The sequence below is a fragment of the Cibotium barometz genome, chromosome 9 (assembly GCF_041138505.1).
Source record: "Cibotium barometz isolate CiBa-2024 chromosome 9, ASM4113850v1, whole genome shotgun sequence".
NCBI classification, from domain to species: Eukaryota; Viridiplantae; Streptophyta; class Polypodiopsida; order Cyatheales; family Cibotiaceae; genus Cibotium; species Cibotium barometz.
This window is the reverse complement of record NC_141054.1, coordinates 10,340,378-10,354,140: the sequence shown is the minus strand read 5'-3', so window position 1 is coordinate 10,354,140 and position 13,763 is coordinate 10,340,378. Positions and strand designations below refer to the sequence as shown.

At 39.5% G+C, this 13,763-nt stretch overlaps 1 protein-coding gene across 1 annotated transcript in view; it reads left to right on the top strand.

Annotated features, from left to right (window-relative positions):
- Positions 1-13,063, top strand: part of LOC147635248 (uncharacterized) — a 38,593-nt gene extending 25,530 nt beyond the window's left edge. Inside the window, exons 4-8 of the mRNA XM_086803260.1 lie at positions 650-1,674; positions 2,341-3,015; positions 11,282-11,389; positions 11,713-12,444; positions 12,528-13,063. Coding sequence (XP_086659386.1) covers positions 650-1,674; positions 2,341-3,015; positions 11,282-11,389; positions 11,713-12,444; positions 12,528-12,724 — 2,737 coding nt within the window. The 3' untranslated portion in view covers positions 12,725-13,063. The remainder of the gene's footprint in view (positions 1-649; positions 1,675-2,340; positions 3,016-11,281; positions 11,390-11,712; positions 12,445-12,527) is intronic.
- The last annotated feature ends 700 nt before the right edge of the window (positions 13,064-13,763 follow it).

Genomic DNA, 13,763 nt, shown 5'->3' with positions numbered 1-13,763 from the left:
TCCCCAAGTAATGAGATTTTTCCAAACTCCCTAATATGGTGTGAACATGATAAGTGGTCTCCTTTCTAATTTGTGTCCCATTGGGCACTATCACACTCTACAAGCATCATCTCAAGCTTATGTCGGTTACATAACCATACCTTGCTCATAATTTGTTTTTTTTGGGTAAGTTTATTTATATTTTTTTGCGAGATTAATGTTATACGCCCTTATCCCCAATGCCAATATATAACAAAGAGAAGCATGTGAACTGCAAAAATGTTAATTGCAAGCTTATTTTGAATCAGTTCCTGGAAAACCAGGAGAAGTGAGGAACAAGCAACAGAAAGGAGTAGGAAGATTAGGTGAGGAACAGCAACAAGGAGGAGAAGGAAAATTATAAGTGAGCAGCAATAGGCAAAGGAGGAGGAGGAGGAGAAGGGGGGGGAGGAGCAGGAGGAGGGGGAGGACATGAGGAAAATTGTGAGCATGCGCCAGCCGCTATTCCCTCCTCGTCCTCGTCCTCCCCCTGCTCTGCCTCGGCCAGTCATGGTTCAGCTTTCAGTTTGGACCATGACATCTTGCATCTTTTAGAAGATTTGTGTAGATCCATCAGACACTTAGGTAGCAATCGAAGAGACTTTGTGCTCCATCGCACCAAGTGCTGCAGCCTTGCCAAGTGCTACCCTATTGGGCTCAGCGAGGTGAGATCACTTATTGAGTGTGCTGCTTCTCATGAGCCTCAGATCTATGAGACTCTCATCCCAAGCCTCTCAGAGCTCTACCATGTCATGCTGCAAGGGAAGAAATTCATGCAAGACTGCATGCATGATGATCATGGGTGGGTTAACAGAGCCGTTGACCTTGCTTTCAGCACAGATGCGCGAGAAGTTCACCTCCATGGCTTCATGTGGTGCATCCATGTCATCAACCAGGCGATCAAGCTGCAAGCCATGGCAAGAAGGAATGAGGACCATATGCACAAAGGCAAGGAGAAGACGAGTACAGTGTTTGTTGAGTCCTTGAACCAAGTATGGGCTGGTGCGTCTGATCTAAAGGATCTAGACACACTCTCCATGGCATTGAAACACAAGATTGAATCATCACGAGGGCAAGAGGAGGATGTAGATAACCTAATGGCTAAATTCTTGTTGCAGAAGGTGTGCAGCCCAGACTGCCGGAATTACGAGCTTGCCAAAAAGGAGGAGCCTCTGCCGGAGTGTTTGTGGGTGGATCCGGCGAATATCCGCATCATAGACACCATTGCCAGCAACGGAAGCACGGTGTTTCACGAGGTGGAGTGGTGGGGGAGAAGGTATGGGCAGAAGGAATTCATGGATGTGAAGGACAAGTCATGTTTCAGCAGGGAGGCAGCCATACAAGCCAGGCTGAGGCACCCTAATCTGGCTCAACTGATATGCTGCACAGAGAAGCCGGCAAAGAAGAAGTACAGCCTGGTGATGGAGCTCATGGACATGGATTTGAGAGGTCTCATCAACGAGAAGATGAAAGAGAAGGGACGTGCAGCAGGCAGCAGCTCGGAGTCAGCAACTCCATTTGATCTCTTGACAGCGGTTGACATAATGCTTCAAGTTGCGAGGGGGATGGAGCATTTGGCGAAGCTGCACATCATGCACAGGGATCTCAAGGCTGCAAACGTGCTAGTGCGAGTGCAGCCTGGCATAGCTAGTGGACGTACGTCTATTAAGAAGTTTTTTTTGGTTTTTTTCCTTACCTTATTCTTATTATTGAAAGCGATCGTGAGGATTAATGGACTTCCAGTCAATCATCAAAACGATCCAAGGGTGGAGCTTTATTTTGTAATTTTTGTTTTTAACACCTTTGGATTAGACGTCTAACCTTTGGACTAGGTGTAGACATGTTTTAATTAGCATTTATTGTTTATGAAAGTATATTCACAATAGCTGGCTACCCTCCCCAAGTCACAAGCCCACAGCCGATCAGGCTGAGTACCAATTTGACACTCACAAGCCCACAGCCAATCAGGCTAAGTAGCAATTTGACACAATATATCAAGTTGTTTGATGGCCTCTGCATCCTCTCAAGCCCACACCTCTAGGCTACTTAGCATATCAAGTTGTTTGATGGCCTCTCCAGGAGGATCACAGCAATTGACATAATATATCGAGTTGTTTGGTGGCCTCTGCATCCTCACAAGCACACACCTCTAGGCTACTTAGCATATCAAGTTGTTTGACGGCCTCTCCAGGAGGATGCAGTAATTGACATAACATATCGAGTGGCTTGATGGCCTCCGTAGCAGAGTTGTTTGATTGCATTTAACTGCAGGAGGATGCAGCAACTGACATAACATATCAAGTTGTTTGATGGCTTGTGCAGGTGGAGGAGGATGCTGCTGCCGTGTGAGGGCCAAGGTAGCCGATTTCGGGATGTCGAGGGTGAAGCAGCAGCAAGAAGCTTCTCAGTCCTCCAAAACATCCTCCAACCAACCCGGCTCTACGCAGTGGAGAGCTCCCGAGGCTTTCAAGACCATCAGCAACCCAACGGGGAGCTTCACAGAGAAGTCCGACGTCTACAGCTTCGCCATGCTCTGCTATGAGATCCTCACGGGCGAAACGCCCTTCGAGAAGGCCAAACTCACTCAACTCCACGCTAAATTGCTTCAAGGGGACAGACCGCGCTTGCCTTCTAGTTGCCCTAGATACCTCGCCGACTACATCGGACGCTGTTGGCACGCAGACGCCCACAAGAGGCCCTCTTTTGCCCAAATCGCCGGAACACTACAACACCTCAAGGGTGTTCTTCTCACCACTTATTCTGCAGATCATCATCATCCACTGGCGGCTACCTCTCTCCCTCGGCAAGCTTCTCGCAAAGCTTCCGCTATCAGCCTTGTAGCAGAGAAGCTGATGCCGGATGGGAAATGGCGCTCCCTGCGGCACTCCTTCGACGACTCTATCTCATCCGCGGCATCCATTATCACCCCGTTCTCCTTTGGCATGCCCTCCTTCGCATTACAGCAGCACGTTCCAGAGAAGAGCAGTCCCCGACACGGTAAGCTCGTCAACGCGGATTCTTTTTGAATATTTTTTCTATAAAACAATTGTTTAGTATTAAGAAAATGAAATTTAATACATCTTAGATCTTATCCAAATACAAAGAAATAATAGAAATGAAGTATATATGACTCTAAATGACTAATTATGCACCCTTAACAAAATTTAGTAGAGTTAGAGAAAGACAACAAAGTATAATAGAGTTAGACGAAAGACAGGTCACGTTATGAGACCCAAAGTAAAGACCTTTTAAAGGTGCTAGCTGGAATGGTGCATACAAAACATAACCTAATTTAAACAAAAGTCTTCCTAATGTTATGGGTTTATTAAAAATTTTATTGGAACACGACTCTACCTTTTCAAAAGTAGGCCTAAAATTGTGAACATATCAATTACAGAATCAAATAAACTACTTGTTGGGCGTGGAAGGTTTACTTACAAATGTACAAATAGTGCTTAAAAGAATGGTGTAAAATGCTTAAATACTTTTGGAGTTACATAGTCAACTGACACTTTGTGTGTATATAATATATGTATATGTATACATATATGTGTACACATATATACATAAATGCATACACAGAGAAGTATATATATAAGAGAGAGAGAGAGAGAGACAGAGACAGAGAATCTAAAAACCATATTATTTAGATTCTCTCTCTCTTCTCTCTCTCCACGTTGCTCTTCCTCCTCTTTTTTTCTCCTTCTCATTATAATTAAAGGTGCACTCTAGTTGTGTGAGCACCAAATACTCAACCAAAAGGGAATTTGGTATAGTGTCCACCATTATGTGAAACACTACACATAGTCTCACCCTAGCTTACTGATAAGCTTTTCATAGCCTTACATGGGATTAGATAACCTAGAATAAGGCTATTTTAGAAATTCTTGTGTTGAGAGCTCTTAGAAATTGCATACATTATAAATGAGGTGTACACAAATGGAATTCCTTAACTATGCTTTAATGGATTCCCTTACCATAGGAGCTTCCAAAACAAAGCATCGTACATTTCTTCAATTGGCTTTGTTAGTTGAAAAATAAAATGCAAAAATTCCATGTCAATGTAATCACCCCTTGGACTCTCATGATCTTTTAGTAGCTAGCTTATGCTAGTAGAGAAACTCAAAACACTTAGCATCTTGTTTTGATCCAATGAGACTACATGGCTGGCTATGTCTGATAAAAGTCTACCTGATTGCAATTTCCTACATATGTGCATAAATCAATAGCTTATAGATTTACATTCAGACATGCTTTTCACTTGATGAGTTTTTATTGTGTCATGTTGCCTTTTGGCTTCAATGCTTTCTTGGAGACTCACATGGTTTTAATGGTTTTGACTTGAAGAATGTCTTGGTACACATCAACATCATTGGTTGAAAATATTAACTAGTCAACTTTGGTCAACACTAAAAGATTTGTAAGAATGGTTAAAAAATGAAAGGGACATATTGCATGATGGGTTTTGGTTGTTCAAAGCTGCCTCCAAGCATCCATGTTTTAGCCACTAATTCTTTAGCTCACTTGGGGGGAATTGGGGAAAAATATCTAACATGTTTATGATATTAATAAGATCCGTTGGGCAACAACTTTCTTGTAACAACCTTGTAACTGAATCTTGCCAACGGGTAGTACCCGAGAAGATGTCTTATGGTTAAATGTAGTATCCCAAAAGAACGTCTCCTTCTTTAACTCATCCATCAATGGAGCCATTATGTTAGGATCAGAGTCTACTATGTTGTGAAACTCAGCTAGTTTCTCTCAAATAACTTGCTCATTCTTCCCATGCACTGGCACATTTGTGAAGTGTATATGCTAGCCACTAACATTAAGGAATAAACAAGAGAAAGCCAATTTTCAAATGCTCTGAAAATAGCTTGGCCACATCAAAACTTAGCCCTTCCAAAGGTAACTTGGGCCTTTTTGGCACAATTGAAGAAGATGAGGCTTAATTACCTTATTTTAAGGAACAGTACCAAAAGTGGTCGTGTGAGTAGTTGACAGCCTAGTTAACTGTGTTTTTGGCCTAGTCAACTTGTCATGGGAAAACCCTACAAGAGATTCATATAGGGGCAAGGTTTAAAGGTGGAAGATGTCCTCCATTAGTGTTGTAGGAATAGTATTTCTCCTTGTTATTACAAGACCATGGTACATGAAGATTAGATTATTCCACAAATTAAATAATAAAAGAAATAAACCATAACATCATAGCATAAATCAAGAGCATGAAAATCGAAGAACACAAGATTGGGTGCAATCTCCCCTCCTGACGTGTGTGGCTCCACTCCCACATACAACATTTAAATCATATTCATAAATTTAGCCCTTCGAGCCAAAAATAGCGTAGCTTTTTTCAAAATTAGGTTTTTACAAAATTGAACCTTAGCCCAATGCTTTTGAAGCATCTCATCAAAAATAAACATTGCCCAACATATGTACAATGGGCCAAATCATACAAAATCAGATCTTTAGCACACGTGCTCGGTTAGATAATCTCGTCCAATGTCCACCTTGGTTGTTCTGAACTCATGATCTATACTCAACATAGTCCACAATGTTAGATCACAATTACTTTGGAATCACTCACAAAAATAATTCTAACAAATGGAAATCATTCACTACCATGCTGCACACATGAACCATGCATCACACATAAAAAATATTCTAAAAAATCTCACTCCTGTCATAGTCTTCTTGTTTGAGAAGACAATCATCCTTGGTTATAACTATCAACACACACGAGTGATCAAACACAATAATCATTCCCACATTGGATTCAGTCACAATGTCATTATGTATTTAAGTGGATTCACTCCCACATGTCCTCACACGCATCACACGTATCTTAAAGTTGATCGGATTCACTCATGATCAAACTCAGAGAACTTTTACACACGTCACACGTGTCTTGGAGTTGATCGGATCGACTCATAATCAAACTCCTACATTGGATTCACTCACAATGTTTTCATACATGTCACACGTATTCACAGAGTACACCACACGTTTCACACGTGTTACAGCTTGTTGGGATCACTTACAACCAACTAGGGTCACCCTCATCAAGAATTAATTCAAAACGGTTGATTGGATCACTCACAATCAAAAGCACACATTTCTTATATGCATCACACATGTCACAGTTGGTTAGATTCACTCACAGCCAAATTAATCACACTTGGGTCACCCAAGATATTCTTTTCACTTATTGGATCACCTAATAATAAATTAATTACCGTAACATTCTCTCTTGTTTGGGCTGCAAGACTGACCTCAGTTACATATTTAATCAGCAAGTGAAGAGATTCAGAATATAATATCCGTAAGAGATAGAATCCCTCTCAACACTAGATTTTGATAAGTTATCTGTCACAGATAAATATCACTTATATTATCTGTCATGGACATCAAAAGATTATCTTTCACATACACCAATACGAGTATCTTTCATAGACACTAATACAAGTGTCTCTCAGAGACACCTGGTTAACCTTATTTGAAATAGAATAGAGAATAATTTGAAGAAAGTGTATTAAATGAGGTGTTAAAGTTTAAAGGTTGAATGTGAAATAACAATAAGTTACATACATTCTTTAGTGAGCAGTCAAAAAACATATGTGCATCATTATTAGTTCACTCAAGTCCTGATAGTGAATGGCAGGGATTTCACTGACATAAACGAGAACATGTGAACATATTAATAACACAAAAAAACTTGTGATCACATGTGATATTCACAAAGCTTTCACAAGGGCCTAAAAAATTTATCTTTGTCAGGCATAAAAAATCTTCTTAGGTAGCCACTGACCTGCTATTATGTGAAGATGGTAACATGAGAACATGTGAATAGCTTATTCCCATGTGTAGCCAAGCTTTTAAGGGGATCCCAAATGGCAAGTGACATGTTATTTTGTGAACGGTAACATGAGAACATGTGAATAACTTGTTCACTTGTGTTATTATCACAAAAAATCTTGTGATCACGTGAATATTAAATCCCTGGTGAATGGTCTAATATATATTTTCTTTCGCGTATAGAAAGTACATATCAATCATTGAACTATCTTGACCAATATATTTGAGTTTTAACTATAGTATTTTTTTAAAAAATTGAACAATTCAAAAGTCTGAGTTTTAGGCTTACCTCTCTAGTGGTAGAAATCATGATTATGAGTACCCTCTTGCTTAGGTTGTTCGCCTTTGTCTTCGTCTTCAATCACGTTTATGACCATAACTTGATTATTTTTCTTTTCTGGACACTCATATACATAATGCCCTTCTTTGTCACACTTGTAGCATGTAATCACATTACTAGTCTTCTTTGCAGTTTCAGTTTTCTTCCCATTCGTTTGGGGACCATTGTGCTTCTCTGCTTTATCTTTGTGCTGAAACTTCTCAAATTGTGTAGATCGAGAAAACTAATGAATATGCGAATCTATCATTGTAGTATCCCTCAGAAATCCATTTTTTTCTCGCTATTTGTTGCTAGAGAGATGGCATTGCTAAGAGAATGAGGATGAAACATGTTCACTTCTGCTCTAATAATTGGCTTTAAACCTGCTATAGACTTTCTCCTTTTCTCTTTTTCACGAAATTTCTCTATAGCTTAAAATTGCAATAAGGTTTACCAAAATCTATCAACATATTAGGTTGATATGTTCTCCTTTTTGAGCTGTCTAAAAATATCCCATTGCTGTGTCTAGCTTTACTCTTATACAACGGAGGTAAAAAATTCCTTTTTGATCAGCTTTTGGAATTCTTTCCATGATTGTGGTTTGCATTTTTTCTTGTCTAATAACATTCCAACAAAGAGCTAAATTGCCTACCAAATGATTAGTAGCGCATTTAACCTTATCCTTCTCAGAAAAGTTCTCATCAAAAAAATAATCATCAAGCTAGCTTAACCATGCGAGTATAACGTGTGCATCCTTTTTGCCATCATAATCCTGAAAAGTAAAAGCCTTTCTTCTAATTTTGTGTCCCTTTCGAGACTCTTGAGCTTTGAGAGTAGCTCGCACAATCCTTTGGAGGGTCGTCATTAGAATCCAAAGAATCAGATTCAAAATATGCACTTCTTTGCTTCTTGCGAGCAGAGATTTAATATTCACGTGATCACAAGATTTTTTGTGATAATAACACATGTGAACAAGTTATTCACATGTTCTCATGTTACCGTTCACAAAATAACAAGTCACTTGCCATTTGGGAACCCCTTAAAAGCTTGGCTACACATGGGAATAAGCTATTCACATGTTCTCATGTTACCATCTTCACATAATAGCAGGTCAGTGGCCACCTAAGAAGATTTTTTATGCCCGACAAAGATAATTTTTTTAGGCCTATGTGAAAGCTTTGTGAATATAATATGTGATCACAAGATTTTTTGTGTTATTAACATATGTTATTAACATGTTCACATATTTTCGTTTACGTCAGTGAAATCCCTGCTTGCGAGTAAATTTTTGCTCAAAATCTTCTCTTTGCCTCTTCTCACTCAACAACTGAGCTTGAAGTATGTTTACTTGATCTTGGATAGTACGTGGTTGTGGATATATTGCCATCGTAGAAAAAAACATATGATGAAAATACAAAAATAAAATAGAAAAGGTAGCAAACTTTTCTGACTCCCGTGTAGAGAAAAAATTTAGAGTGTCTCCAAAGTAACTCAAGAGTTAGTAGCGTATGGTCATGGTTTTGTTTTTATGTCTATCTTCAGTAATTCTATAGATAAAAGCCGCCATTTTTGTGGCATTGATATGCTTAACTTAGTGAGCCACGTGTTACTATGGTGAGTCCATACAGCAAAAAATGCTTTTTGGACCGTGAACCCAAGGGTAAAAAAATTGCACATTCATTTCAAGTTTCAAGGTTCCAGAAATCCTCCTTTCTCCTTGGTCCCTTTTTTCCCTCTAGTTTGGCTAGGCAGAGACGGAGTAAATTGTGTTTAATAACGAGTACTCTCTCTCTCTCTCTCTCTCTCTCTCTCTCTCTCTCTCTCTCTTCTCTCTCTTCATGCACATGTTTGTGTAAGTGAACTCTCATCTGTCTTAATGAAGGCAGCTCACGTTACCCTAACACACTAAGACTATGTGTATCGACTTTGTGTGTGCCGATAATCACATGTGAATGTGCACCCCGTGTGTGATTATACCTATGTATATGCACATGTATGTGTCTTTGTGTGCACGTACTCAAGAGAGTGTGTGTGCATGTATGCAAGATATGTACCTATGTGTGTGGATGCACGCATGTATGTGTACGGTGTGCACGCACACTTATGTGTGCATGTGTGTGCATGTGTGTGCATGCATACATGCATGTGTGTATGTGAGTGTACACTCGAGTGTGTGAATGCACATTGTTAACCCATTCCTAGGATTAACAAGAACTACCACCATTATCTTACATCAAAGAGTCAAGGTAGATACATCAAAGGGTTATACATTCAAGATATGAAGCAATGGTGTCCAAATCTACAACTTGGTCGGGTGCCCGTAATGGTGTGACAGAATAGTTAAGGTGATTCCTGCTTCAAGAGCGTGTGGTAGCAAGTCAGGATGAAGTCCCAAGTGATGTACTTCATGGATATATTATGAGAGTAGTCACTGTAATAGCATTAGGCCTCTTATGAGCCTAAAGTGCCTAGCCGACCACAGTTTAAGTAAGTGTGAACACCTATGGCCATGTGTATAAGTGAAATTCTCTCATAATACAACATACTCTCCCATTGTGCAATTGAGTCTTGCTAATCTCTCTCTCTAATGCATGCTAGTGAGTGTGTGTGAGTGACGTGAGGTGAGAGGAGGGATGAGTACCTGTAGTACAACGTGGCGGTGTGACAACACTTCCAAGAGGTGTGGTGGAATTGCTTCTCAAGGAGTTGTAGAGCGGCTTGGAGATCTCAAGGGTTACGAGCTCAGCTATTGAAAAGATCCTCACGATAGTTACAGTTCACCAGGTAATCTCTTGTTGAATGTGTTTCAAGGGAGGTTAGGGTGAGCCCCATAACATGCGTGTATTTGTGTTGTATGTGTGTATACAAGTGTGTGTGTGTGTGCATGCTAGCGAGTGTGTGTATATGTATCACGTGTACATGTGTGGGTGTGTGTGCACGCATGTGCATGTGGGTGATTAGGTGTGTGTCGATTATGTGTGCATGCATGTGAGTGTGTGTGACTTTGTGTATATGCATAGTCATGTGTGTGTGCATATACATATGCAAGTTTACAACTATGTGCATGTATGCTTGCGTGTGTCTTTGCATTTATGTGTATGTGAGTGTGTATGAGTGAGTACAAGTGTGTGTGTGTGTGTGTGTGTGTGTGTGTGCATATGTGTGTTTGTGTGTGTGGGTACACGTGTGTTTGTGTATGTGTGCATGTATATAGAATTTCTGTTAAGAATAAATATATATTTTTAAATAGAAATGGTTATTGCTTTTACTTTTTGTTTCATTGGTGGAGATATGTGGTGAGGTGAGGGTGAGGTGTGCTCACTTGTTATATCCTCAAATAGATGCACCTTACATATAATGATGGGGTGTTCTATTTTTTAAACAATAATAGAGAAAAAGAGAGATATGTTTTCATCATATAAGTGATCTCCTTACAACTTTGCCCCCTCTTTACACTAAAATTTAAATTTGAAATGGGAATAAAGCTTGTCTTTTACTCTTTAACTCTCCTCTCTCTCTAAATACATACATACATACATACATACATATATAAACATATACATATATACATACATACATACATATATATATATATATATATATGTATATATATATATATATATAAAGAAAGAGTTTTACAAAGCTGCCACATGGCAACAATTTGGAGGTTTTGGGGAAGAGAGGAGGGTGTTTGAGGAGGTTAGGGCAGAATTTGAATTTGGAGGTTTGAAAAGACGTGAAAAGCATAGGTACGCCTACTAGTACACACGATAAAATGAGATAGCTCCAGAGAGTAGATGCAATGGCCAAGACAAAATAGTGAAAGCAATAGGGCATGATATTTCACAAAGTTCAGTTGTTGGATAACGTGAAAGCTAACCTAAAGATTATAATGATGAGTGATCAGCCTTGTGTGTGTGTATATATACTTGTAGCCTTTCCTTAATTTGACGGATTTAAATTTTATAATACCAGATCACTGAGAATTTTCATGAATGAAACTTTTGGCTAAAAACAAGAAACATTTTTAAGCACTGGTGGTCACGTTGTGTGTTCCTGAGGAGGAGTAATCTTGTTATTTCATTGCAGAAGCCACTCACAGAGTCAGATTGCCAAAACGAAAAGCAGACTTTCTTCGCTTGGTGTATTGTCCTTCTGTGCTCTGTCCAGGAGACACCTGCAAAACAATTGAAGAAGGCAAAGTTTCCTTGTCACCTCATCACAACCTTGCTTTCTTCGCATAGTCTAATTACTGGTTTAATTAGCGTGCTCCATTTGGTGGTCTATAATATAATGAGCATGTACATTCTTACTTAAGTGTGATTGTTGGTGTTGGGCACATGCTTGTACTAGCTGTAACATCTTCATACATTGAATAATCAGAGTTGCAGTTATGATATTCATATACTGAATAATCAGAGTTGCAGTTATGCTATTCATATATTGATAATCAGAGTTGCAATTATGCCAGGGAGATCACTTATGGAAACAGTTCTAAGAGATTTTTTGGTCAAAAACAGGTGATTTTATGATAGGTGGAAGGCAAATTGCACCGAACCAATTCACATATAGGGACATTAATATGGCCACAAACAAATTTGGGGACATGATAGGCAGAGGCAGGTCTGGAATTGTGTATAAGGGTGTGTTGGAAGATGGGCGACAGATTGCAGTAAAAGTACTAGGAGACACTAATATGAGGACATCCCAAAGAGATTTTATTGGAGAGGTGGCATTACTTGGGCACCTGAAGCACCCAAACCTTGTACCATTGCTTGGATGGTGTAGCCATAAGGACCAGCTACTGCTTGTCTATGCACTCATGCCACGTGGAGACCTTAGCCAATACTTGTTTGGGCACCTCTTCTTGTCTTGGGTGCAGAGATGTAACATCATATGTGGCCTTGCATCAGCCTTGAAATACTTGCATTATGATTGTAAACAGCAAATTTTGCACAGGGATGTCAAACCCAGCAATGTGTTGCTAGATGGAGAGTACAATGCACAGTTAGCAGATTTTGGTATAGCGAGGTTGATGGATCATGAAGCTTCTCATGTAACCACTGGAGTAATGGGAACCATGGGTTACATTGCACCTGAATACATCATGACCCAACAATTGGGGCCTGAATCAGATGTGTACAGCTTTGGAGTGGTTGCTTTAGAACTGTTTTGTGAAAGACCAAAAGATGGGAAGGCAGTTACGCGGCATGTTGAGAAGCTATATGAGGCAGGCAGACTGCTAGATGCAGGTGAGAGTACTGGCCTCATGCTTCGCCATGATCTGCAAAAAATGAGCCTTGATGAATACTAATAATTCCACCTGTTTGGGCAGGTGACAAGAGACTGAACCTCATGGATGACAAAGACAAGGCGCAAATGTCACGCTTGCTTGCTTTGGGCCTTGCCTGCACTGATCGTCAACCCAAAAACCGCCCCAATATGAAAAAAGTTGTCCAAATCCTATCTAACAAGATCGAGCCTCGCATCCTATCTTCCTGTCATATCCCATCAACTAGTAGAAATGTGTAGTATTTACATTACATCAACACCCACACCTAATGGGTATGCATAGACCCCTAATTAAAAGAAACACACACACACCACCACCACCAAACAACAACATTTGTATAGATTGACTGCACTACAGTGTCCCAATCCTCAAAATGTATAGATTGACTCCTCTAGATTTGTATAGATTGACTTCAATACATTGTCCCAATCCTCAAAATGTATAGATTGACTGCACTAGATTGTCCCAATCCTCGAAATGTATAGATTGACTGCACTACATTTGTATAGATTGATTGCACTACATTGTCCCAATCCTCAAAATGTATAGATTGACTGCGTTACATTTGTATAGATCAACTACACTACATTTGTATAGATTGACTGCACTACTTTGTCCCAATTCTCAAAATGTATAGATAGAATGCACTACATTTGTATGGATTGCACTGCACTACATTGTCCCAATTCTCAAAATGTATAGATGATATGCTCCATACTTTCAAGAGGAAAAAAAAAGGACATTTGGCATATGTTATTCCAAAGTATTTCTCTAAAGATGTCGCACCTTAACAGAGTGATCTAGTTGAGATATGTGGCTACAAGAGCATATCTCATGACATAGTGCCTCCCAAATTCTTCTCTATATTATGTTTCCTCTCTAGTATATGTTGTATTATAATTCGTTATTGGTGGCAACAAATGGTAAGCTACAAATAAAAAATCGCATTTGTTGTCATTAACCACAACAATGTTTTTTCAACAAAACTACTATCTTATGTTTAGCCTTCCCCACCTTGAGATAGGGAAAATGTGGCTGTTTGAGATAAGAAAGATACACTTGGACCTCTGATAGCCTTATATTATGTGACTCAAAACATTGGTGAGGAGATAGCGATTCACCACTTTACTTTGATGTAGCATCAGGTAGGCATTGCATCCTTTGTGAAGATAGTAAGCTTGGACCTCTAGATAGCCTTATATTATGTGACTCAAAATATTGGTGACTCAAAACATTGGTGAGGAGATAGCAATTCACCACTTTACTTTGATGTAGCAT